General features: G+C 46.1%; 1 protein-coding gene across 2 annotated transcripts in view; it reads right to left on the bottom strand.

Moving 5' to 3' along the window:
* Positions 1 to 23,869, bottom strand: part of LOC147700297 (uncharacterized) — a 227,834-nt gene that overhangs the window by 61,616 nt on the left and 142,349 nt on the right. The window contains exon 5 of one of the 2 annotated variants that reach the window (XM_086935660.1): positions 13,004 to 16,492. The exons of the other annotated variant lie outside the window; for it this stretch is intronic. Coding sequence (XP_086791786.1) covers positions 14,682 to 16,492 — 1,811 coding nt within the window. The 3' untranslated portion in view covers positions 13,004 to 14,681. Of the gene's footprint in view, positions 1 to 13,003; positions 16,493 to 23,869 lie in introns of those variants that run through there. 2 annotated transcript variants of the gene reach the window in all.

Raw genomic sequence — 23,869 nt, forward strand, 5'->3', positions numbered from 1 at the left:
TGCAAGAATATTTTGTTGCACTTCAGGCTTGAAGCCTGAAACTTTAAACCATGAATGCTGGCAAATTAGGACACTGTTATTAATTCCTTGTGCGGCAATATCTAGAGCACAGGGAATAGATGAGTTATCAATTATTTTGCTCTCGGAGGCAATTTCAAAAGCAGTGGTTGCAGGCATCTAAGGGGAGGGGGTGGACGCACGTGCGCAAAAAGTATTAAAAAAAAAAGACTTACCTGAAGACGAACACAACATCCCCCGCACCGGACGTCGTCTTCCTTCGACAGCAGCCCGGCCACTAGGAAACTCCCTTGACCAATCCTGGTGCTGCTAGAGAGCAGTGCCCCAATTGGAGAAAGTGGCTCACTCAGTGCACCACAGCGCTCTTGAGGCCTGCACTTGCTCTAACCCAGCGCCCTAAGGCAGCTGGGTTAGAGATGTTTAAAGTGTGCATGTGTGGCTGCCATCGCAAGACGGCCGGCCAAAAACACATGCACACTTTAAACAGTGCATTGACAGCCCTCCCTGCTGATGTCACTCAGTAGGCCATGCCCCGTCCTGACACTCTGTTCGGAATGGGGGATGGAAAATAAAATGAATGAATTTTATTTTCCATCTCCGGGGCTTAGGGGGTAATGCAACTTGGCTGACGCTCCTCCTCAAAGCCCGTTTTTTCTACTTCTGTGGGAGATGCTAGAGGATCCTTATTTCATCCCAGCGTGCACTTTCATAACGTGCGAGGAGACCAAAGGAGTAAGCAATTCACCAGTGGTTTGCCGATTGGGCTGCCGCTCTCTTCTCTGCAGCATCTATTTTTCTAGCTTGCTCGTCTGGTGGGGGCGCCTCGCCAGATGTTTGTGAGTTTGTCCTCTTCCTTGCTGTTTCTACCAATAGAGAGTCAGGTGGTAGTTGATCCTTTATGTAAGGTGGGTCGGTAGAGGAGAGTTCTTTTCTTTTCATCTACCCTCGGTGTAATTACCCAGTTAACTGGTTCTTTAAAAATGTCTGGGGTATGTCTTAGCATACGCTTGAGCATTAGCAAGTGGTTTAGTGTGGTGTTGATGAACAAGTTACTTACCTTCTGTAACTATATATCTGTAAGAAACATTAGTTAGCTAGATTCCTTACCTTAGAATATCCCCAGGCGTCAGAGACTGGATCCGGAAAGTTTTTGTCAGCAGTACCCCTGCGCGTCGGTAGGCGTCGTCTGCGGCTCCGCTTCCGTCGTCGGCATCGTGATCGCCGGGATGACGTCGTCGGAGTACTTAGACGCCGCCTCGCGCGCTGACGTCAGTTCTGTACATAGCTTTCCGCGCCAGGAACGCAGAGCCATGCAAGAAATCGACACTGGTGCCATGAAACTAGGGCCCTCAAAGGGAGATACCTTACCCTAGATATCGGTTCGCAGAACGGGGAGGATGGGTGGGGCGGTAAGGAATCTAACTAACTAATGTTTCTTACAGATATATCATTACCGAAGGTAAGTAACTTGTTCATCTGAAAGAAACACGTTAGTTAGATTCCTTACCTTAGAATAGATACCCTAGCAATACCGATCCCGGTGGTGGGCCTGCGAACCAAGATCACACCAGAAAGTCCTGGAGAACGGAATGGCCAAAAAAAGCCATCTCTCCGGACTTGACTGTCCAGGCAGTAGTGCTTGGCAAACGTGTGCAGCGAAGCCCACGTAGCTGCCTGACAAATGTCCTGCAAGGGGACTCCCCAACCCAGGTCAGTAGTAGCCGCCATGGCCCGAGTGGAATGGGCGCGCAGCCCCACAGGAGACTCCTTCTTAGCCAAGGTATAACAGACCTTGATGCACAAAACGACCCATCGAGAGATGGTCCGCTTGTGCACCGCCCGTCGTAGCCAACGAAGAGTTGGTCGTCCACCCGGAACTGTTGTGTGCGGTTGAGGTAAAACGAGAGCTCACGTTTTGGGTCCAGACTGTGGAGCCTCTTTTCCTCTTTTGAGGGATGCGGAGGCGGAAAGAAGGTGGGCATGGTAATGGACTGGCATATATGAAAGGCAGTAACAACCTTGGGCAGAAAGGAAGGGCGAGTCCTCAGAACAACCTTGTCCGGATGGACTGAGAGAAAAGGAGGCTTAGATGAAAGAGCCTGGAGCTCACTCACTCTTCTGGCAGAGGTGATGGTAACCAGGAAAGCAGTTTTGAGAGTCAGAAGACGAAGGAGGCAATTATGAAGTGGCTCAAAGGGTGCGCACATCGGATAAGTAAGAACCAGAACCAGATTCAAGTCCCACTGAGGCATCACGAAAGGAACAGGAGGGAACATGTGCGTGATGCCTTTCAAGAACCTATTTACAACAGGGGACTTGAAAAGAGAAGGCTGATCAGGAAGCTTCAAGAAGGCTGAAATGGCCGAGAGTTAGCCCTTGATAGTGCCCAGAGCAGAGCCCTGCTGGGCAAGAGAAAGAAGAAAGAGGAGAACCTCTGAAAGAGGGGCAGAGAGTGGATCCACAGCCTTTGTCGCCAAACAGGCAACGGCCCTCGAAGGGAATGTCCATGAGCGTGTTCTGGACATCCCCCGAAAAATTGGCAGACCTCAGCCAGGCGTGGCGACGGATCGCCACCGTTGTGGAAATCGCTCTGCCTAGCGAGTCCGTGGTATCGAGTCCACATCTGATGGAGTAACGTGCTGCATCTCGCCCCTCAGCAAGAGCCTGGGCGAGCCGTGCCTGGGCCTCCTCCGGATACTGAGGCAGCACGTCCGCAATCGTATCCCACAGAGAGTGGGTGTAACGGCATGAATTTGAATTTAAAAACATTTATTGAGCGCACTTATACCCAGCGGTTTCATGGCGCTTTGAGGACTACGACCAGCAGCAGCAACAAACAAAAAAGACAGGCTAGGCGACAAAAGCTCTGGAAAAAAGGAAGGTTTTCAGGTTCTTCCGGAACTCAAAATAGGAGGTTGAGGATCTAAGTGTCATAGGGAGGGAGTTCCAGAAGACAGGTGCAAGGGCCGCGAATTTCGCCCCGCCTGCTTTCTTTTTCTTAAAGCGGGGTGTGGCCAGGAGTGCCCTGTGGGTAGAGCGGAGTTCTCTGCCCGGCAGGTAAGGTTTGATGGTTGAGCATATGAACTGGAAGGTGAGGCAGCCTAATTTAAATAAGGCCCGCTCCCTCACAGCCAGTGCAATGATTTCAGCAATGGGGTGACTCGATGGAATTTGGGCAACCCATGGATCAGGCGGGCAGCCTGATTTTGCACTAGCTGCAAGCGGTGTATGGCATAGGCCGGTGCACCGTTGTAGATTATGTTCCCATAATCAAGGTGCGAGAGCACCATTGCCATCACAATTATTTTCAATGCCGGAAGGGAGAAGAAGCGGGATATCTTCCTAATTGTCCGGAGGGAGAAAAAACAAGAAGAAACCACCGAACTGACCTGGGGATTTACAGAGAGTTGGGAGTTAAGGAAAATCCCGAGGGTTTTAACTTTAGGGACTGGGAGGGGGGGGACACCAAGTGAAAGGGGCCAAAACGAGGGGGACCAGGGACTGCAACCACCTCCTGTCAAGACCAACTCTGTCTTGTCAGGGTTGAGTTTGAGGTGGTTGCAGTTCATCCAATCTTGGATGAATAACATAACAGTTTGGAAGTTCTGGACAGAAGAGGGGGAGTGTGAGAGGTTAAAAATAAGCTGGAGGTCATCGGCATAATTAAACACCGTGACCTCGAGCTGCTGCAACATAAAAATGAGGGGATAGATGTATAAATTGAACAAAAGGGGGGATAAAGAAGAGCCCTGAGGGACGCCGCACTCCACCTTTCGTGAAGAGGCAGCAAAACCAGCGAGATGGACAGCCTGTGCCCTATCACACAGGAAGGATTTGAGCCAGGAGAGGGCAGAGCCCTCTATGCCCGCCGCCCTGACACGAGTGAGAAGGATGGAATGATCCACCGTGTCAAAAGCGGCGGACAGGTCCAAAAGGACAAGGGCTTGCGGAAGGTTGGTGTCAAAACTCTCGCGGAGTCCATCCATCACTGAGATCACTACCTTCTCCGTGGAGTGCAGAGGTCGAAAGCCCGCCTGGCAGGAGGAGAGGCAATGATTTGCCTCCACATAAGTGCTCAGGGTACTCGTAACGTGGGTTTCTAGGACCTTTCCCAAATAGGGCAAAAGGGAAATGGGACGGTAATTAGAAGGGGACGAGGGATCAGCGCCAGCTTTTTTTAAAATCGGGATGATGACTGCTGATTTGTGAGGGGTGGGAATAACACCATTGCTTAGTGAGTCATTAAGGAATGTAAGGGGAGGGGTAGGGCAGGCCAAAAAAATCTCTCTTAAGACATAGGCGGGACCAAAATCCAAGGGGGAACCCGACTTCACCCGCCGAAGCAAAGGGATCAGTGAGTCCTTGGTCAGCAAGGGGATGGTAGCCAATTTGGAAGTAGAAGGGGGAGGGGACGGATTAGCAAATGTTAACGAAGGAGGTGGTATATTAATTTTAATCTGTGCGACCTTCTCAATGAAGAACTCATTTAGCGAGTTACACAGATGTTGAGAGAGAGGGATCGTTGCCGTAGCTCTGTCAGATGCTGCCAATTCATGGACGGTAGCAAAGATCTCTTTGGATTGGGACTCTGCCGCTAAAATCCTGCCTGAGTAGTATTCTGTCTTAGCCTCAAGGATGCCTTTTTTATAAGTCTGTAAGACAGAATGGTATGCGGATTTTAGTAAAGGACAATAGGCTCTCCACCAAGCTCGCTCAGCTCTCCGTGCAGCTAGTTTTTTGCCTTAAGGTCAGAGTTAAACCACCTATTAGCTGCATGGGCCCGCTTGACCGTAATCCGCCTCAGGGGAGCGAATTCGTCACCCGATTGAGTCAGCCAATTATTAATGGATTCCAGTTGAACTGGGGCTGCAAGGCCTGAGAGGTCAGGGCTGGTCTCGGACAAGGACGAACAGAGGGACGGCATGTCGGCTTTGCCCCATTTCCTGATCCAGATGTTCTTAGGGAGCAGGGGCTTAACCTCAGGGGATAGTGCAAGGGAAAAGGAGATAAGAGAATGGTCCGACCAAGGGCAGGAAGAGATAATGGGGGACGTTGTAGGGACATTTAGGGCCCAAATTTGGTCCAGTGCATGACCATGAATATGAGTAGGGCTATGAATGTAAGGTACAAAGTTGAGACTACTCATAAGATCAGTGAAATCCTTAGAGTGGGAGGTTTCGGCGGGGTCGTTAGGCCAATAGTTAAGGTCCCCTAAGACTAAAACTGACGAATTGTTTATCGCCAGAGTAGCCAGGAGATCTTGGAAACAGGGAATGAAAGATGAGGTGAGTTGAGGGGGGCGGTAAATAAGGACACAGGTCAAAGGGGTTTGGTATGAGGTCGAACGCGCTACCAAGTAGTCCACTTCTGGGATTACGGGGGAGGGAAGAATCTGAAAATGCAGATCAGCGCGAGCTATCAAGGCTACTCCTCCGCCCATCTTGCCCTCAGGCCGATCCGCTCGGATGGCAGAATGTGAGGGGGGCAATGCGGCTAGAACGTTGGGCAGGGAGTCCGCTCTGAACCAGGTCTCAGTTAAAAACAGGAGGTCAGGTTCATGCGTGTCGATATAGTCGAATAGCTCGTACTGGTGTTGAACAGCTGACCGGGTGTTGAGTAGGGCAGCCGAGATGTTGAATACCGGTGTTTGAGGGTTAATAGGAGGGGGGGGGTTGAGGAGTGGGGTAGGAGGCAAGAGTGTCAGCTGGGAAACAATCTCCGGAGGAGAACAAGAAGGCGAAGTAAACAAACCAAAGGAAGTCACACGGTTGAATACAGCGAGAGGAATGGTGCCGGGGGTCCAATAAGAGCAGAGCTGTGATGGGGTGTATCTAATCAGCTGGGCAGAATGGGGTGCCCCTAGCCCCGGTCGGCCGCGGACGGGCGCAGACGGGCTTGACTCCGGCGCAACTTCGGCGCGCCTACGGCGCCCCCGCTGCGCTGACTCATAGTGGCCGTTTAAGTAGAGGAGGAACGTGGGGGGAGTGGCATAGATGGAGTTCGCCTGTCCTGCCCAACCAAAGATGGCGGCCGCGGCCGCTGTGAGCCCGCCTAGGACGATCAGCCCACAGCCAGTCGCTCAGCCTCTGAAAGAGAAAACCAGGTTAGTGACCTGCTAACTTTGAGGGGTAAGTTAGTTCACCAAAATCCCAGCGTTAAAAGAGCGCGCCACCGCTCGCACTCAGCGGGGCAAAATGCAGTTTAAAATTCAGCAAAGCAACCATCCAGCTACCGCTAGCAAGCCCACTGCCACCGGGCTGCTCGCAATCGCAGAATGGGAGCAAGAGACACTCCTAAGTAGAGGAGGAGCGTGGGGGGAGTGGCATAGATGGAGTTTGCCTGTCCTGCCCAACCAAGGCATGCGGTATTAATGGACCGCAACCCCAAGCTAACTGAGGAGAATAGTTTCTTTCCAAACTGGTCTAGCCTTTTGGATTCCCGATCCGGGGGAGCGGTCGGGAATGTGGTCTGGGACGTAGAGGCCTGGCTCACCAGACTCTCGGGGGTGGGGTGCACGGACAGAAAGCAGGGGTGGCGGTGGAGCCGGGCGGTGGCGTTGGGCCACGTTCCGATCCACAGGGGGCACTGTGGAGGGCTTGGACCAGGTGCCCATCAGAACATCTGTGAGGGCCTCCTTGAACAGCAGCATAGGCTCTGATGAGCTTACTGGCGGTTGAAGCACCTCAGTGAGGAGGTTAGTCCTCATGGCCGCAGCAGGGAGCTCAGGAGCTAAGGCCTTGGCTGCCCTACGCAACACCACACCATATGTAGCACCCTCCTCGGTAGCCACAGAGGGAGGAGAGATGAAACCAGTGTCAGGCGATGTGTCAAGACCACTGGCCTCCCCCAGCTCGTCTGCCCAGTCCTGACTTAACTGGCACTGTTGTGCCAGAGGGTCCTCAGACCCCTTCCAGTCATTCCCTTCATCCGTGTCCTGATAGACAGGCATAAAGGACGGAGCCGGGTCATAGGTGAAGGCCTCACCCATCGACGCCAGAGACGGCGCCGATCTGACGTCGGACCCGAACCGGGGCTGAAACCGGGGACGGCGTCGGCACTGTAGGGGTCGGCACCAGAGGAGGAGTTGTGAGGTCGAGTAACGTCGACCGGGATCCAGGCCTGGATCCTGCGGCATCCTGCAGCGCCAGGACCGAAGTCGCCAACGACGCCGGGACCGAAGCTACGGGCACGCAAGGACCCCCAGTCAGACCCGCGGGGCCCGAAGGCGCATCAGCAGGCCTCGACGCCGGAAAGAGAGTCCTCATGGCCACGAGGAAATCTTGAATCTCGCCCGGAGTCGCATTAAGCCCAGGGACCGGAGGGTGTGGGGCCGGACGCGACTCGTGCAGCTCCGGGGGAGCCGCACGGGTGGTGCCACCTGAACCCTCAGCCGAATCACGCGACCGGCGAGGGGAGTCAGAAGAGAGATGTCCCCTCTTCGACTTCTTCTTAGACTGCCTCGACTTACCGGAGGACTTGGAGCCAGACGAGTGGTGATGACTCGACGAACGGCGATGGCTGCGGCTCCGCGACTGGTCCCTCAACTTCCTCCTCGACCGGGCCCTAGAGCGGCGCGGAGCTGACTGCCGGTGCCCGAGAAGCTTACGGGACCGCTCCCGCCTAGCTTTCGAGGTCAAGGCCCGGCAGTCGGGGCACGACTTCTCGTCGTGGTCGGCCCCAAGACAGTAGAGACACCGGCGGTGGGGGTCGGTCACCGACATCAGTCGGTGACAGGCGTCGCACAGTTTGAATCCAGGCATCCCTAACGGCACCAGGAGTTGAATCGAAAAAGATAGTCAAAATAGACCAAAAAGTTAGTCAAAAAGTGACTAATGGTACTAGCTCTTCCCGGATCTGCGCTTGCTGGCGCGGAAAAAAGAAGAACTGACGTCAGCGTGCGAGGGCGGCGTCTAAGTACTCCGACGACGTCAACCCGGCGATCACGACGCCAACGACGGACGCGGAGCCGCAGACAACGCCTACCGACGGGCAGGGGTACTGCTGATGAAAACTTTCCGGATCCAGTCTGACCCCTGGGGATATTCTGAGGTAAGGAATCTAACTAACGTGCTTCTTTCAGATCTTTATGATAATTGGCTGCCCTACCTATAATATCATGGTAGGTAAAAGAATCATCTGGAGGGAAAGGCATCGCTGGATACAAGTCTGGGTCTTTGTCTGTATGTGGGTCTGTGCCGCACTCATGTGTCCCACTAAGCATCTTGCGGTGGAATGGAGTATTGGTCTCTATCATCCCCTCGATGCTCATCATCCCCATGTTTACCGAAAGAATGAATGCATTCTTGTGGAGAATAGTGTAGTGATGGTGGTGAAGAATGTGCCCTTGGTGCCGCAGGTGGTGGTGGACTGATGGCAGTGGAGTGGTGGTTTTGTCCACTCTTTCACTATGCTTTGGTTGGCAGTGGACCTCCAAAGCTTTGTCAGAGCTCAATCGTCTCTTATCTGGCTTTTCCTTTGTCTGAGAAGGTGTAATCAGTATTCAACCTGTGTTCGGGTGAATATGTTGTTCCTTTTTTACTCAAATCGATGTGTTCCTGCAACCGCTGAAGCAGAGGGTTTTGGGTTTGAGGTAGTTATTTTCTACGCCGAAAATGGTGGAGGTTTCGGTACAAAGGCCAATGACTGGGGACTGTGGCCTTTGAGCTACATTTTCAGCGCCGGACTGGGGGTTTCCGATACAGGTGTTTGGTGCCGACCATAGCCCGGTGGCCCGTGCACATATTTCAGTCGATCCAAAGTGGATGTTCGACCCTTCGGAACAGTTTGTTGTGGCTGCGGCCAGGATAGGGGAGGCACAGTACTCAAAGTTTGTCCTCGTGGAAGGTCCTGGATCTCATTCTTGGACCCAGAACTGTAATTGTGCGTAAAGTTAACCTCATCCGCTGCCAACACTTGAGCCTGGGTCTCGTGGTGGAAGTCTTCAGACCCAAACAGACCTGGAGTGTCTTGAGCCTACTTGTGCACTGATCGTGCAGTGTCTTCCTCGATTGGAATGGCTGGCAAGTCTCATTCGTGGATTCTTTGTGATCCAGAAAAAGGCACAAGTTACACACAAGATGTTGGTCAGTGTGTGGGAACTTGACATGGTAGTGTGTGCAAAATCTATATGGAGTCCATTTCATCATCAGATGGACATGGAGTGGACAAAATGTTTAAAATAGAAAGTTTACTTCTCAGGTGCTCGGGTGACTGGATTACATCAACAGGCGACCCATGTAGATATCTAAGTAACCGATCGATGACAATACCGACGTTCAAGGTCTAACTAGTAGGAACTGATGATACCTAGATGGAGGCAGAGGAGCACATTTCCGAACCAGACGGTGAGTAAAAAAAACAATCTAACAATGGAGTCAAGGACCATGTGCATTGCAAGAAAGAGGAGTTACAGAACCTTGTGACTCTAAAGACTTCTTCAAAGAAAAACAATTTGCGCACTTCGGAGCCCAACACAAGATGGCAGACTTATGCTAAGCATGTGTATCTACAGCCACACATGCCACCAAACATACAGACATATTACTTTGGGTCCAGGATAAGCCCGGCACTTAATTACCCAGCAAATCGGTTACGCCACTAGTGTTGAGTCCACATGAAGACATAATCTTGATGGTCCGGGATAAGATCAGTCTCCATCAAAGAATTGAACAGAGTTGCAAAATATATATTGGCTGTTTTTGTTATCTTTACATTCTCTACTGACATCTGGATGAAGAAACTTTCCTTGTTGTATTCGACTTGATGATGATATTGGAATAAACTACATACATTGATGATCAAAGGACTGATTGAGTTAGACACTGATTTTTATCCCAGAGCAGTAACATTGTGTGTGTTTGTGTATGTATGTATGGGTGTGTGTGTGTGTATATATATATATATATATATATATATATATATATATATATATATATATATATATATATATATATATATATATATACACACGCAAATACATACACACACACATATATACAGGACTCAGTTCAGGACTGGGTTATTGGGAAAGTGCACAGGAATGAACGTAGGGTAGACTCTCCAGGGAAACCCCTTTGAGGAAGGGGAACATGATCAAAAAGAAGAGCAACTGTCAAGGTTAAATAAGTAGGACCTTGCTTGCAAAACAGACAAAAATCTGAGGCAAAAGGTGGGAAAAACTACACCCTGGAATAATTGTCACGATAACTTCTACTGTGCGCTTATCCTTTGACACGTAATGTATCGCTTGCCCTGTACTGTCCCTTCTTGCACAAGACAAAAATCAATAAAAATTGGGTTCTTTAAAAAATAAGAGAATGGGGACTTACCGGTAGCTGCCAACTGGGGAACAGAGTTTAGGGAGAGTGTGCTAAAACTTTTGAAGAACTTCAGGATGAATAAAACAGACGATCCAATGACTAAGGACCACATAGGAAGGTCATCTTGGTTAAATAAAGGCCATAGATTGGGAGGCAGCCCTCATACATCCTGAGAAACATCCATTTATGCAAGACCGACTGATACAATTGAAAGTGCTGTACATAATATACACGAGGACTATTGAAAATGGTTAGAGTACAATAACCAAATTCTCTAAGGCACGAGGGGATCCTTCTTCCACACAATTGTGAACAGTCCTTTGTTTCAAAGACACTGGAGGGATATAGTGGGAAATCTCAGCAGTATTGGAAGTTCCCTTTTTCGGGGCTCCCACCCTCACGTTGCAATATTGGGTATTCCCTGTTGGTATATCCATGGCTAAACAGCTGTTCTGTACATTGGACTTTTTTGCTCGCAAAACGTGATAGCACACGACAGTGGGAGAGTAAAACTGACCTAAAAAGGGCAATGTGGCTAGCAGGGATGAATATCTACAAGTAAGTGGAAAGAGCAATGTATGAAGGATTGGACTGCCCTAAAGATTTTGAGAAAGCGTGGGGAAACTGGACGGACTTTGATGGTCTTAATTGGGAGAGACAGGAGACTGCAGAAACTGAACCCTTATCATTGAGTTGTGGAATCAATATGCAAGGACAGAGCAAAAATTGAGGGGAGAGGGTTGGTTGTGGGGGTATCGATAGCTGTATAATGTGAAATATTTACTTATACAAGTGCTGACCTTATTGCCAATATTGATAAAGTGCAAAAAAGAATAGTGAATTGTTGGATGTTATTGATATTAAAACGCAATAAAAACTATTTCAAAATAATCAAAAATCTATTTTTGCTTTCTATTTCGTGTACGTTTTTTAATTTCAACCTAGAAAATGGTACTTCCAGTGCTTAATTTGTACTTAAATGACTGATGGAAGCCTAAAGCTGGGTTCAGAGACCTGTGATGGTGCCTCTTAAAAGTTTGCTCGCCAAATGTGTAGAGTTCCATCCACCTCATGCCTCTTTAATCACCCCCAGACTCCCGCTACCCCGTAATCTCACCTGCAGATTCCTGCCTTATACCGCTGTGATGGTCTTTCAGTCTTTCCTTTCCCCTCTGCTTGTTTTTCCCTTTCTTGCTGCTGTTTAATGTCTGATAAAGAAAACTAAGAGCGAGCTGCTAAAGAGGAGTGGTGGTGGGAACACTGGAAGCCACTGACTGTAATTAAGCACTGGCACTATCAAACACAAGTTCTGGATTCCACTGCTGAACACCAATAAAAAGAAAGTGGGTTAATTGGAGTAGAGTAGGTTAATTGGGGTTAATTGGAGTAGATGTAAGGCCACCACAAGGAATAAGGCCACAAACTATTTTTATATGTAGAACTAAACAAAGCTCCAGCATTAATAACAATTACATTTTAAATATAAAATATTAAAAATATATTTAAATTAAAAAAACCATTTTATTTACATTTTTAAAAATCCCCTAAAGTAGAGGAATGTTTTAGTATGCATATTAACTATTAAAAGTGATTTATATAAAAGCAATTGAATTTAATGAAAGTTAATGTTATATTAATATTTAAACTCGAAAAAGATTACATTACGTTAAAATAAAGAGGGTTAATTTTTAGAGAATTGTTTTAACATTCATTTACATTTCTGGATATTTGTAACTAGTTTAAATAGTTTAATTTAACATTATTTCCTAAGGGGTTTTTATTTTAAGTCCGTAACCCCTATTAGTTTCTTGGGGAGGGTTTCGCAGTGCAGGTAGTTGGCCATATGTGGTGCTGCACTTACTCCACCTCTGAGCTGGAGTGCATTTACTACTGTGTTGGTCCTTTTTGGCTGTAGCAACTTTAGAGGTGCAGTTTGTGAATAGGACTAAGCCCAATCTTTTTTTCTCCTCTGGAGTTCTATATAGCACAAACTTGACCTGAAGGTATTCTGAAGAAGGATGCACGTTGCTCCCTAAACCACTCCCTTATCTTCCCAAAACTCCTCCTTAGTGCTCCCTTAATCCCTCCCCTATATAAGTAACTATTCCACATTTTCCATCCACTTATCCTGGCCAATCCACATTTATGACTAAGACGAGTACTTAGGTGTCTGGAGACTCTGCAGTTTGGCAGAGATTTCCACACCCCAAAAAATAATAGGAAAGGTAAAACATCTGAACACAGGTTTGTTAACAGCATTTTGTCCTATGTAAGTACTAGTATAGTAAGACTAATACAATTAGTACAAAATGTGTTTGTTAGGTTGAGTTTATAAAAATTACATTTTCTCAGATTATCTAATTTAGTTCTGTTGGGCTCTTCCCTCCTGTCAGCGATATACACTTTGATGAGGTTTGAAGAGGTTCCAAGGTCAGAGAAAATGGCCCAGTTTTGCTGGCAGGAGGACTGGAAGAAATCATCACTTTACACTTTCGAGGAAAGGGAGGGGGGGACAGGGCGGAGGTGAATAGACAAGAAAACAAATAGTTTCTTACCTGTCGTTGTTGTTTTACAGCTTGAAGACTTTTCTGGATTTACATGTTGTGCATTAGTCCGCCATCTAGTGGTTGGGCCCAGAATTCTCCACTTTTTTTGTAGTCCTTCTATTTTTGTTTTTTCTTGTTGGGCATCGACGGATCACAATTTGGTGTATCATGTGACGTCGTACGCCCCCCACCGGAAGCTCCCACTCTTGGTCACCATCTTCAGTCTTTTTTTTATCCCTAGTCTGTTCTCTCCTTCCATCTTTTCTGCATTCACATGCTGTGCATACATCTAGCGGTTTTGTTAGTTTTGTGGTGGCTAGGTTGAAAATGAGCTTAGATTTGTAAGCAGATGTTTTAACACCTTTTGTCCTAGTTGAGCTTTCTAGTTCATTTTAAAGTCTGTACAGTGGTGTGTACAAATGACCATGTTGCTGCTATACATATATCCTGTAAAGATATATTTTCTAGAAAGGCAATGGCTGCTCCTTTTTTCCTTGTTGAGTGTGTCTTTGGGGTTAATTTTAGTTTTTCTCCTGCACTTGTGTGCCACTGTTGTATGGTATGTGTGATACATCTGACAATTGTGCCCTTAGGTACATGTTTTTCCATATTGTTGTCTGCAAATGAGACAAATAGTTGCTTTGTCTTCCTGCTTGTCTTTTCAATATAGTACATTGTGGTGTGCATTGCGTCCAGCTTGTGTAACGCTCTCTCTGCTCGATGTTTTGGTTGGTGGAAAAAACTTGGAATTTGTATTGTTTGATTCATGTGGAAGTGTGAAACCACCTTAGGTAAGAACTGTGTATCAGTCCCCATTATGATTCTGTCCTTGTGAACCTATAAATATGGCTCATGAATTGTTAGTGCTTGTTTTCAATCACCCTGCTAAGAGAGGTTATTGCCACCAGGAATGCTGTTTTTAGAGTGAGCATCTTTGATGTGGCCTTGTGTAAAGGTACAACGGGTGCCTTCAGTAATTGTATGAGTATCACATTTAGATTCCATGTGGGTGCTTTCCTTGGTGGTGCAATTCTCTTGGATCCGTCCAAGAACCGATTTATTGCTGGAGTTGTGAAGACGCTTCTTATGTGACCTTATGTGCAGACCATAATTGCAGTTAGGTGTACTTTTAAAGATGATTATGTTAAACTGTAGTCTAGTATGTTTGTTTGATATATTAGCACCGCTGCATCCCTGGTGTTTTGCCTTAATAAGCCTTTGGTCAGAAACCATTAAGAGTATCTATCCATTTAGCGATGTAGCAATTCCTTCCTTGTTAATGGCTTTCTTGCTTCCGTAAGAACAGGCATTATGTTCTCTGGTAGTTTTAGATGACTGAATTTGAAGTCTGCAGGAGCCAGGCTGTCAGGCTCAAAGACTCTGGTTCTGGGTGTAGCACCCTTCCGTCTTCCACTGACAACACGTCTTTTAATGTTGTCATCTTGAATCTTTGTGTCTTGATAAAACTTGTTTATGAATCGGAGGTCGAGAATTGAGTGTAGGGATCCATTTTAGTTTGGGATAAAGAAATATTTTCAAAGACATGATGTTTCTTCCCTTGAATGGACCTTCTTTTTGGTCCCCTAGCTACAGGTATTTTGTCCAATCCTATGCAATATCCATATTCTATGACATTTAAAATACATTTTTTTACGTTATCTTCCTCCACTCCTGAAGGAAGTTCTTTATTCTGCCTCCCACTGGTGTTGAGAGTGAGAGGCTGTGTCTCTTTGGGAAGTCACTTGTTAGCTGGGGTCGGGTCTCCCTTGTGAGGCTGTCCCCTTCCCCATGTTCTTCCTCAAAAGGACTGGCGCCCTTGCTGTTGGTACTGCCAGTACTGCTGTGGTGCTGAAGACTGGCTGCTTTCTTGGAATGCCTGATGTGATGTACCACTTTGGAAGCTGCCTCTTCCTGTAAGCCTGCGTGTTGATGCTGCCCCTCTTCGTAAGCTACCCCTAAACTGCAACGCCCCCATGGACCTAGCAGTCTCATTGTCCTTTTTAAGTTGATTTAGTGTGTCATCAACAGTACTCCCAAATAACTGCTCTCCGTTGAAGGAGGTATTGATTATATTGGCCTGTACATCTGGCTTGAACCCCGAGATTCTTAGCCATGAATAACGGCGTAGTGTTATCCCTGCCATCATTTGCCGACTTGCTGTGTCTGCTGCCTCTAATGCCGATTTCAGGCATGTATTAGCAATATTTTTTCCTTCCTCAGCAAGGTTAGCAGCTTTTTTTTTGTACTGCTTTGGCAGGTGTTTTATGAGCTCCTCCATTTCCTCCCAGTGCTGGTAGGCATGCCTATTTAGGAGGGCATTTGAATTTGAAATTTGCCATTGATTAGCTGCGCTTCTTTCAAATTTCCTACCCATGCGGTCCATCATCTTACTCTCCTTCTCAGGAGGCGGCCCAGATGTTGATGGGATATTGGCCCTCTTCCTTGCTGTGGAGGTGATAATAGAATCAGCAGGCACTGTACCTTTGATGTATGCCGGGTCTTTTGATGAGTATTTGTATTTTTTCTCCACGATTGGAGTCACTGCTCTACAAGTGGCGGGCTCTTTAAAAGCTTCCCTTCCTTGAGCCAGGACACTAGGCAACATTGGTAGGAATGTATTCCTTGCTTGGGATGATACAAGAGTTTCCAGCAGGAAACATGACTGTGACTTTTCCTCTTCAAGCTGCACTCCATATTTGTCTGCAGCCTTTTTAATTACATGATTATACATCCCAATGTCATCCGGAGGAGAAGGCCTCGATGGATAGCAGTCTACCCCTTCCTCAGGCGAGTCTGCCTCCAACTCATGCCATTGAGGTTCTGCGAACTCAGGGTCTTCCGAACCCTGGAATATACCCAGTCCTCCTTGTTCCTCGTCCTCCTCATATGTTTCTTCTTCCTCTACCTGAGGTTCAGTTGTCATAAGAGGCCCGATGTTTTTGACGTCCTTTTCGCCCTGGTCTTTTGGCATCGAAGTTTTTTGAGGAATTTGATATTTTGTTAAGGATGCATCAAAATCTTTCTTTTTCTGTATTAAGGCGGCCATTTTGGCCTCGAGGCGCCTCGTCTTCCTCTCAATCTCCACCAAGAATTTTTCCTGATTGGGAGGTGATGCTGATTTTCGTTTCGACCTTGATTTTCGTTTCATTAGCAAAGATTTCTCCGACATATTGGTCACCGAGCTTCTTGTGTTGTACCGAGACTTTTCCCGCTTTGAAGTTGAAGCGTCTCGCCGTCGTTTGTCTTTTGACGAGTGAGTCTTCTCGGGAGACTTTCCTCCTTTGGTGTCCCTTTCGAGGGATCCGAGGGGTTCTTTGTCTCCAGGCCTACCTTCGGTCAATGATATTTTCGTGATGCCCTTTGATGCCTTTGAGTCTGATTTTTGAGACTCAGGCAATTTTTTCTGTGTTACCTGCGGCCTCTTGTCTTTCTTGGTCACCTCTCCCTCAATTTCAATGATTCTCAGGTCGGATGTTTCCCCTTCTGTGATGTTTTCCTCCTCGTCGCTTGACTGCCCCAGGTCTTGCAGGGATGCTGTTGGTCTCTGTCCCTGCATGTCGTTGTGTGTCTGTCTCTGCTTCTCCCTCGCCCTCAGCGTCTTCAGTTCAACTTTATGATCAAAATAGACGTGTAAGGTTATATACCATTCCTTCAACTTAATATTATGTGCTAACATGTGTGTAGAATCTGTTAGTTTTAAAAATTTCAATTTTTTGCAAAACATAAACTTGGTCACCTTATAGCACTATGAGCAATAAGTTACAGATTTGGGTAGAAAGTTTGGAGAAACAGATTTTGATACAATATAATGCTTAAACAAAAATGCATAGCTGTGTTTATTACTCAGGTAATGAACTGTAAGAGAGGATAGTACAGAGGTAGCGAGAGATTTGAAGAGGCAGGGATGAGAAGGCAAGAAAATGCAAAGGGGAGGGAAGGGTGGCCAGGGGAGGCAAATATTCAGTCTGATTATGTAGGAATGTTAGTCTAATGTTTGGGGTGATGTGGATGTTAGCGTGATTGGGATCTGTTGTTCTTCTTAAGTACTGAATAACTCTTTAGTGGAATTGCCAGTCAGCTTAATTCTATTTGAGACTTTTTCTACTTGTTCCATCACATTCTGACTGAGCTCTTCTAAATCTATGGCAAGGGGGTGGTCCTTTCTGTCCTACGTATTAATAGATGTATACTACGTTTTAATTTCAAATGCTTTAGGTCTGGGGAAAATCACGTATTAGTTTTGAGGTGTATGGTGCATGTACCATGAAGCTACATACATAACAAGCATTTGCAATGCAATATGTCTCGCAATTGCGAGATATTGAGCTATTGACATTGTAAATGACAATGCCTTTTATTTGTGTTTTAAAAACCTGCATTAATAAAAGGCATTGTTATTTACAATACCAATAGGTCAAACTTTCTAAAATGCGGTTCCTATTGCATTGCAAATGCTTGTTGTTTACAAGCGCTCATGTTCTTACACTAGGAGGAGTGAGGCACCAGGGACATAGCAAAGCCAGAAATGGCCCTTGTATTTTCCCCACATGGGATTGTGCCAGCCTAGACACAATGTGCATAGGGTTGACGAAACTCCAAGGAGGCGGCATATTCTCCTAACCACACGGACTGCACGAGTCCCTTCACTCTCCATACCCCAACACACACACAGTTGGCATTAGCAGTTAGTGTCTTCAGTTTTTAAAAGAAGCATTGCTTAAATTGCTGCATTCATTAGCTGGTACTATATTATGCCTATCGTAGTTATACAATTAGGAGTTCAATCTGTTCCAGCTCTTGGGGTCTTAGACTCTGCAAGAATTCTTCGAATGAGGTCAATATGGGGTTAAGCACACACAAAGCCCTACATAACCAAGGCCCAGGATACCTCAACAGCCACCTCAACTTCTACGCTTGCAAACGCCAGCTTCGATCGACCGGCCACGCCCTCGCCGCCGTCCCCCGCATCCGAAGAGCCACCACAGGGGGACGGTCCTTCTCCCACCTCGCCGCCAAGACATGGAACTCCCTCCCGACCCACCTCCGCCTGACCCAGGACCACCTCGCCTTCAGGAAGCAACTCAAGACCTGGCTGTTCGAGCAGTAGCGGACCCCCCTCCCCTAGCGCCTTGAGACCCTCCGGGTGAGTAGCGCGCTATATAAATGCTTTGATTGATTGATTGAAGATGCTACTGGGCGTTTTACTCAGTCCTCTCGCAAGCAAACTCGTCTAATGTGGTCTGGCGAGGTTGAGCGGTTGCATTTATAATCTAGATCTCTGCCGGATAAAATAGAGTTGTCCTCACAGGAGTAAATAAATCCAGTGTACCAAAAGCGAAGATACCGATGATGTCTTGGGTATCTTTTAGGGTCAGATAAATACTAATACAGACAGAGGGAGCATAGCGGTTGAGATTAAGTTGATAAAGTTGGCAGATTCTGGGAATTTATGTCTCTTCTCGATACATTTAAAAGCAATACTGTATGTTCATTCCTTAATGTGTTTTCAGATGCTTGGGTGCCATGAAGAATTCGCAGGTAGTAACATGTTTTTCCTATCAGGATGGCAGGTGTAATCTTATTCGTAGGGCGGGCATTTTCTGAGTTGCACAACGTACAATATTTAGAGAGCTTCGATGAAGACAGTCGATTTAAGTATCTTAATTGCATCCTAATTGTGTACATAGCAGTTAGTGTGTGGATGCATTTGGTGTCTGAGCTTCTATCAGAAACTCCCTACTCAAACAACAGCACCGATCACAAGTGCAAGGCGGCACAGTAACAGTAGCAGATGCCACAGCAAATGGCCAGATCTGTGTATTCTAGTCTGCATAATTAACCTTGCCTATTCTCTTGATTGTCCGCAAGGCATACTGGCATTGGATCGAGCTTGGAATGCCAATAAAGTCAATTATGAGATTCACGAAGCAAGGAGGAATGAACCAAAGTGGCCATCTTGCCCCCGCCCACCCCAGTCAAATCTTAAAATGCAAGCAGTGTAAATCAAACAATAAGAATAATGTATGGGGTCAGGGTGTCAGATTATCAGTCTGCCCAGTGCCTATCGAAGAGAATTCAATTTTAATTTTGGAAATATGTGCATGAGTTTACTTCAGTATACTTGACATATCAATTACATTTTAAAAACAAACATAATAACTACACTATGTGTCGGACCGGATCTTCTATTGTTCCATACTAATTAAAAGAGATGCATTTGGAAGAAAATGGTAGAAGTAGCTGGAGTGCTTCGCCTTTCTGATTGTACCTTACCTTAGCGAGTATTCTTTTTAAGCGCTAGTTGAAAGGTTACCTCTAGGAACAAATGTGATTAAAAACTATTCTAAACGTTATCACCATTGCAAATATGATGCAGATCGTGTTTCACAGTGTAACTCTGTACTTGTGGTTTTGGATTTAATTTGGTCTAATATATCTTTTTTGCACGCGTTTCGATGCTAGATTGCTTTTTCAGGCATATATGAGCTATATCCACATATGTTAAATAAATTCTAATACTAATTCAAAATAAGCTATTAGGGCGAAAAAAAATGCAGAATCGATTTTTACTACGTTGCTGTTAGACTATCAAAACTAGCCACTAGATAGCAATCTAACCCCACACTAATAGACAGCATGAACTAAAAATTAACAAGCGCGCGGTGAGAGCGTGTGAATGCTACCATCACTAGAGAGGAGACGCCAGAGAAGAGGGGCCATGCGCGTGCACATCGCCTGTCCGGGCGTGCACATGGTTTGTCTCCCTTCACGCACCAAACTGACAACAATAGTCTTGCCAAGTCGATGCAGCACATGCGCTGCATTCGCTAGGCGAGACCTAAAACCTAAAAAAGAATGAGGGTATTCTTGCAATAAGAGGCTTTGTTTGAGCCTCCTTCAAACAGGATAAGGAACTTGTATTGCCTGCCTTCAAGACCCTTGGTTTTCCACAGAAGGCAAAAAGTCTTATGGTCTATTTTGTCCAAGTGACAAGTAGACATTAAAGTAAACTGGGACAGATCTGTTAGTTGGAGGGGTATAGAAGGTTGGGGCTGCAGCACAAAAGGTGTGATTTTGAAATGCATCTTTAAATACATGTTTTTGATCTTTACAGATGTTATTAAGGAAGAATTTGAACAGCTGCAGTGATGTGAACTCCACAGTCGGAATCAAAGCCTACAAATCTGCCCAGACGCTAAGAACCCAAGATTGTTAAAGTTATCAATCTGTAAATTAGTGCATCCCTTTTCCCCAGATCTTCAGCCACAGGCAATTGCAGCTTGATGCTCCTAAATGACTTAAACTGCCATCATACCGCTTATGCCTTACCCTTTGACTGCCTAGGCGTTCCCTCAGCCCTGCATTTGCTCTCTTCTCCTTTGGATGCAGCTTCTGCAATGCACTGCTCTTAAATCCTTAGCATCTACTCTACACAGACAGATTGATCTTTCCCTTCACCCAATGACCCCCCTCTCCTCTCTGCTACTACCCTGCGCACCACTATTACAGCCATTAAGAAGCCCTGACCACTGTGGTAGTTGGTTTGATGGTGGACATTTGTCATAGGTCTGCAGGAAGCATGCAAGCTGAAGGCTGTCTAATATGTTGTGTCAGTCTGTGCAGGGTGACTGTGTCTGCAGAGGATGACTATGGCTGGGCGGGGGGGAGGGGTGGAATGGAAAGATGTGCCTGTTTTTAATGAGTTATTTTGTTGGCATATGTAATTGATACACTATTCAAGTATCCAAACATGTAGGAACTTTGTACCATAATTGGGTACATTTCATTTCTCTCAGATCTTCTGGTGTTTTTGAGGGCAGGCCCTTAGTTTTTGAGGGCCTACTAAACTCAGCGTTCAAGGATACTACACAGATCTAGCCCTGCTTTCTACTTCTACACATTGAGAGCAGTCAGATTTCTCCAGTTCTGGGCAAAATCTCTTTTGGATAATGCCAGCTTCAATATCAGGTAGAGTTTTTTTAGACTCTTGGGTATCTTTGCTCTTCTAGAATATGTACCAAGGCTAGTTTAAGATTATTTTCTATTGGGTGTCCTGGGAACTCCTGTGGTGTATGGGAGATGATTTTCCTACAAGAGCTAATGTTACTGCAAGACCAAACTGTATGGAGAAACTGCCGGACTTGGGTCGGTGGGAGACAGGTTGGGTTTAGACTGCGCCTCATTCTCCATAATTGTTAAATAGTTTAGTAGATAGTGTGAAGATACTTAAAGTGGATTATACAGCATCTATTAGATTGTGATGATTCTTTAGGTGCATAATGGAGAATGTCCACTTCTCATCTTCAAAGGCTCCTATCTTGCTTGCAGATCAGAGGTTCTAATTCAGTGAGAAAATTGCCAGTAAATTCATACTATAGATAACGGCTCAGAGGGCTATAACACTTGCTGCACACATTGTTTGCAATATATTGGTCAGAGCGTCCAATCAAAGTGTTGGATAAATGAGTTAATGCACATACTACCATAGTTAACATGTAGCCTGCTTTTGAAGGTCCTAATTCTAATATATTAGCTCCCTCCCATAAATGCACTGACAGTTGCAGCTCTACATTATTAGAATAATGAACATGAAAATCAGTGTTGAAACGCCACAATGCACCAATGTCACAGTGGAAACATCACTATCATACCCAAGACAAGCACAAACTCTCCTGACATATTTCTGCAGTTAGAAAGGTATGTTTTAGTTTAGAATGATGAACCTTTGCCAGCCATCACACTCAGTAAATAGGTGGAGCAAAGGTAATTCTTTGCAATACAAATCCTTTTTATTATTATTTTGCCCCAGCGCAATTTGATCTATTAAAATAAAAGAAATTGTGACACATTGAACCATTCGTTTTTTTTCACTAGAACCTTTAGCCATTGGCTTAAGACATTGTCACTCACATCTTCGATCTGCCCATAAAAGTACTTTAGTCTCATCATTATTTGTTTATCAGTTTTAGATCTTTCGGAGCAGACGAAGAGTGAGAAAGCAGGCGTAAGAGACTGTACGGATCTGGTTCTTCATGGTGAGTTTGCTGTCCAGGATGATGCTGAGGTTTCGGGCATGGCCTGTGGGAGTGGGTCAGGGTCCTAGTTTAGCAGGCCACCAGGAGTCCTTCCACACAAGGTGTTGCTGCAGAAGATGCGTACTTCTGTTTGACCTCTGGTGAGTTTGAGAAAAAAGCCCAGCACCCTGAGCAGGTCCCACTGACCAGTGGGACCGTCAGCAAAGCTTTATCACTGGAGCGAAGTAACCTAGGTGGGCGATAAAAGCTGAGCATGGAAGATAGGTAGCTGGGACCTTTCCTTATCAGAGATTTGTATGTTAAGCAGCAGATTTAAAAATAATTCTTTCTCGGACGGTAACCAATTAAGTCAACGCAGGAGGGGAGACAATGCCACTTCGGATGGAAGATTGCAGATGAGATGCGCAGGAATTCTCTCACAACTTGAAGTTTTGATAACGTCTAATTTGTGGAGGCCAATAAGGCATTACCGTAATCCAAGTGACTAATAAACAGTGCCTGTACCAGTGTTTTCCTCACTGAAAGAGGGAGGAAGTCGAAAGCTCTCTTTAACAGGAGCATCACATAAAAGCAAATGCCAATAGTAGACCCGACCTGCTCTTTCATAGAAAGAGTTTGGTCCAATTGGACACCCAGGTTCTTGAACACTAGTTTGGGACTTGGAGCAGCAGCAAGTTCTAAAGGCCGCCAGTCAGGGGCCCGGAGCTGTTATGCCTTGCCAAACAGCATGATCTCGGTTTTGCCTGCATTCAACTTTAGGCAATTAACTGTCATCAAGTTGGAAATTGCTTTCATTCCAGCTGGAAAGCATTCCTTGGCTTTGGCCAGGACTACATAAAAGGAGATTATTAGCTTTGTGTCATCAGCATAAGATATTACTCCGAATCCATAGGCTTTAATGATCTTAGCAAGGGGGTCACGTACGTGTTAAAAGGTGTGGAGCTAAGACAGAAGCCTGATGCACCCCCTTGTCAAGTAACATGGTGCAGGATTTAGAAGAGTCCAACATGATAGTTTGGGTTCTGCTGGTCAATAAATTCTTGAACCACTGTAATGCTAAGCCCTGGATTCCAGTTTCCTGAAGCCTTTGTGTCAGCTTGGGATGAGACACAGTATCAAATGCTGGGGATAAATCCAATGTGAGAGATGGTAAGTAAATTCTCTGGGTTCTTCTAGTGAGGAAGGAAGCGCTCCATTCGAGGGAGTTTTCTTCAATTCTGATCTGATGAAGCCTTTTGATCAGGGTATGGTGGTACAGGGTGTTGAAGGCTTCTAAGAGATCGAGGAGGATCAAGGTGGACATTTCTCCCCAGTCTAGGAAGGTTTTGATATAAGGGCAGTTTCGGTGCTGTAGTTTGTACGTAATCCAGATTAAGAGGAGTCCAGCAGATTGTGCTCTCTATATATTTTATGAGTTGGCTGCCTTTTCGAGGAATTTGGCAGGGAAGAGAAGCAGAGAGATGGGCTGGTAGTTCTTTAGTTCTTTGGGTTTGGTGGACGATTTATTATTGAGGGGTTTGTCTTTAGCTTGTTTCCATTCTTCTGGGAAGGTGGTTGAGGTGATGGACGTGTTGAAGATGGCAGTGAACAGACAGGCCAGAGTGACGCCAGGGGTACCGACGGAGAGAGCGGTGCTCCATGTACCTGAGCTGAAGCCAGGTGAGGTGGGGCCTTTCCTTCCTGCTAGCAAGACAGGAAGATGGTAACAGATCACGCTTAAGGTGATATAACTTCCTTTTTTTAATCATTAGCAGTAGCATTTAATGGTCCTGAAGAAGCAGCAGGAGACCACCTGGCTCCGTTCGTCTGCAGAAACATGTCGACCTAAGATACTTCCTAGTAGTTATTTGTTACACTACTACCTGCACTGTTTTTATTTGACTTTGGGATTGAATGGGGTACAGAATAAATGTTTTTTTCCCCTGTCACTACCCAATCTTAACTTAATCTT

This window comes from Lissotriton vulgaris, chromosome 8 (genome assembly GCF_964263255.1).
Source record: "Lissotriton vulgaris chromosome 8, aLisVul1.2, whole genome shotgun sequence".
NCBI classification, from domain to species: domain Eukaryota; kingdom Metazoa; phylum Chordata; class Amphibia; order Caudata; family Salamandridae; genus Lissotriton; species Lissotriton vulgaris.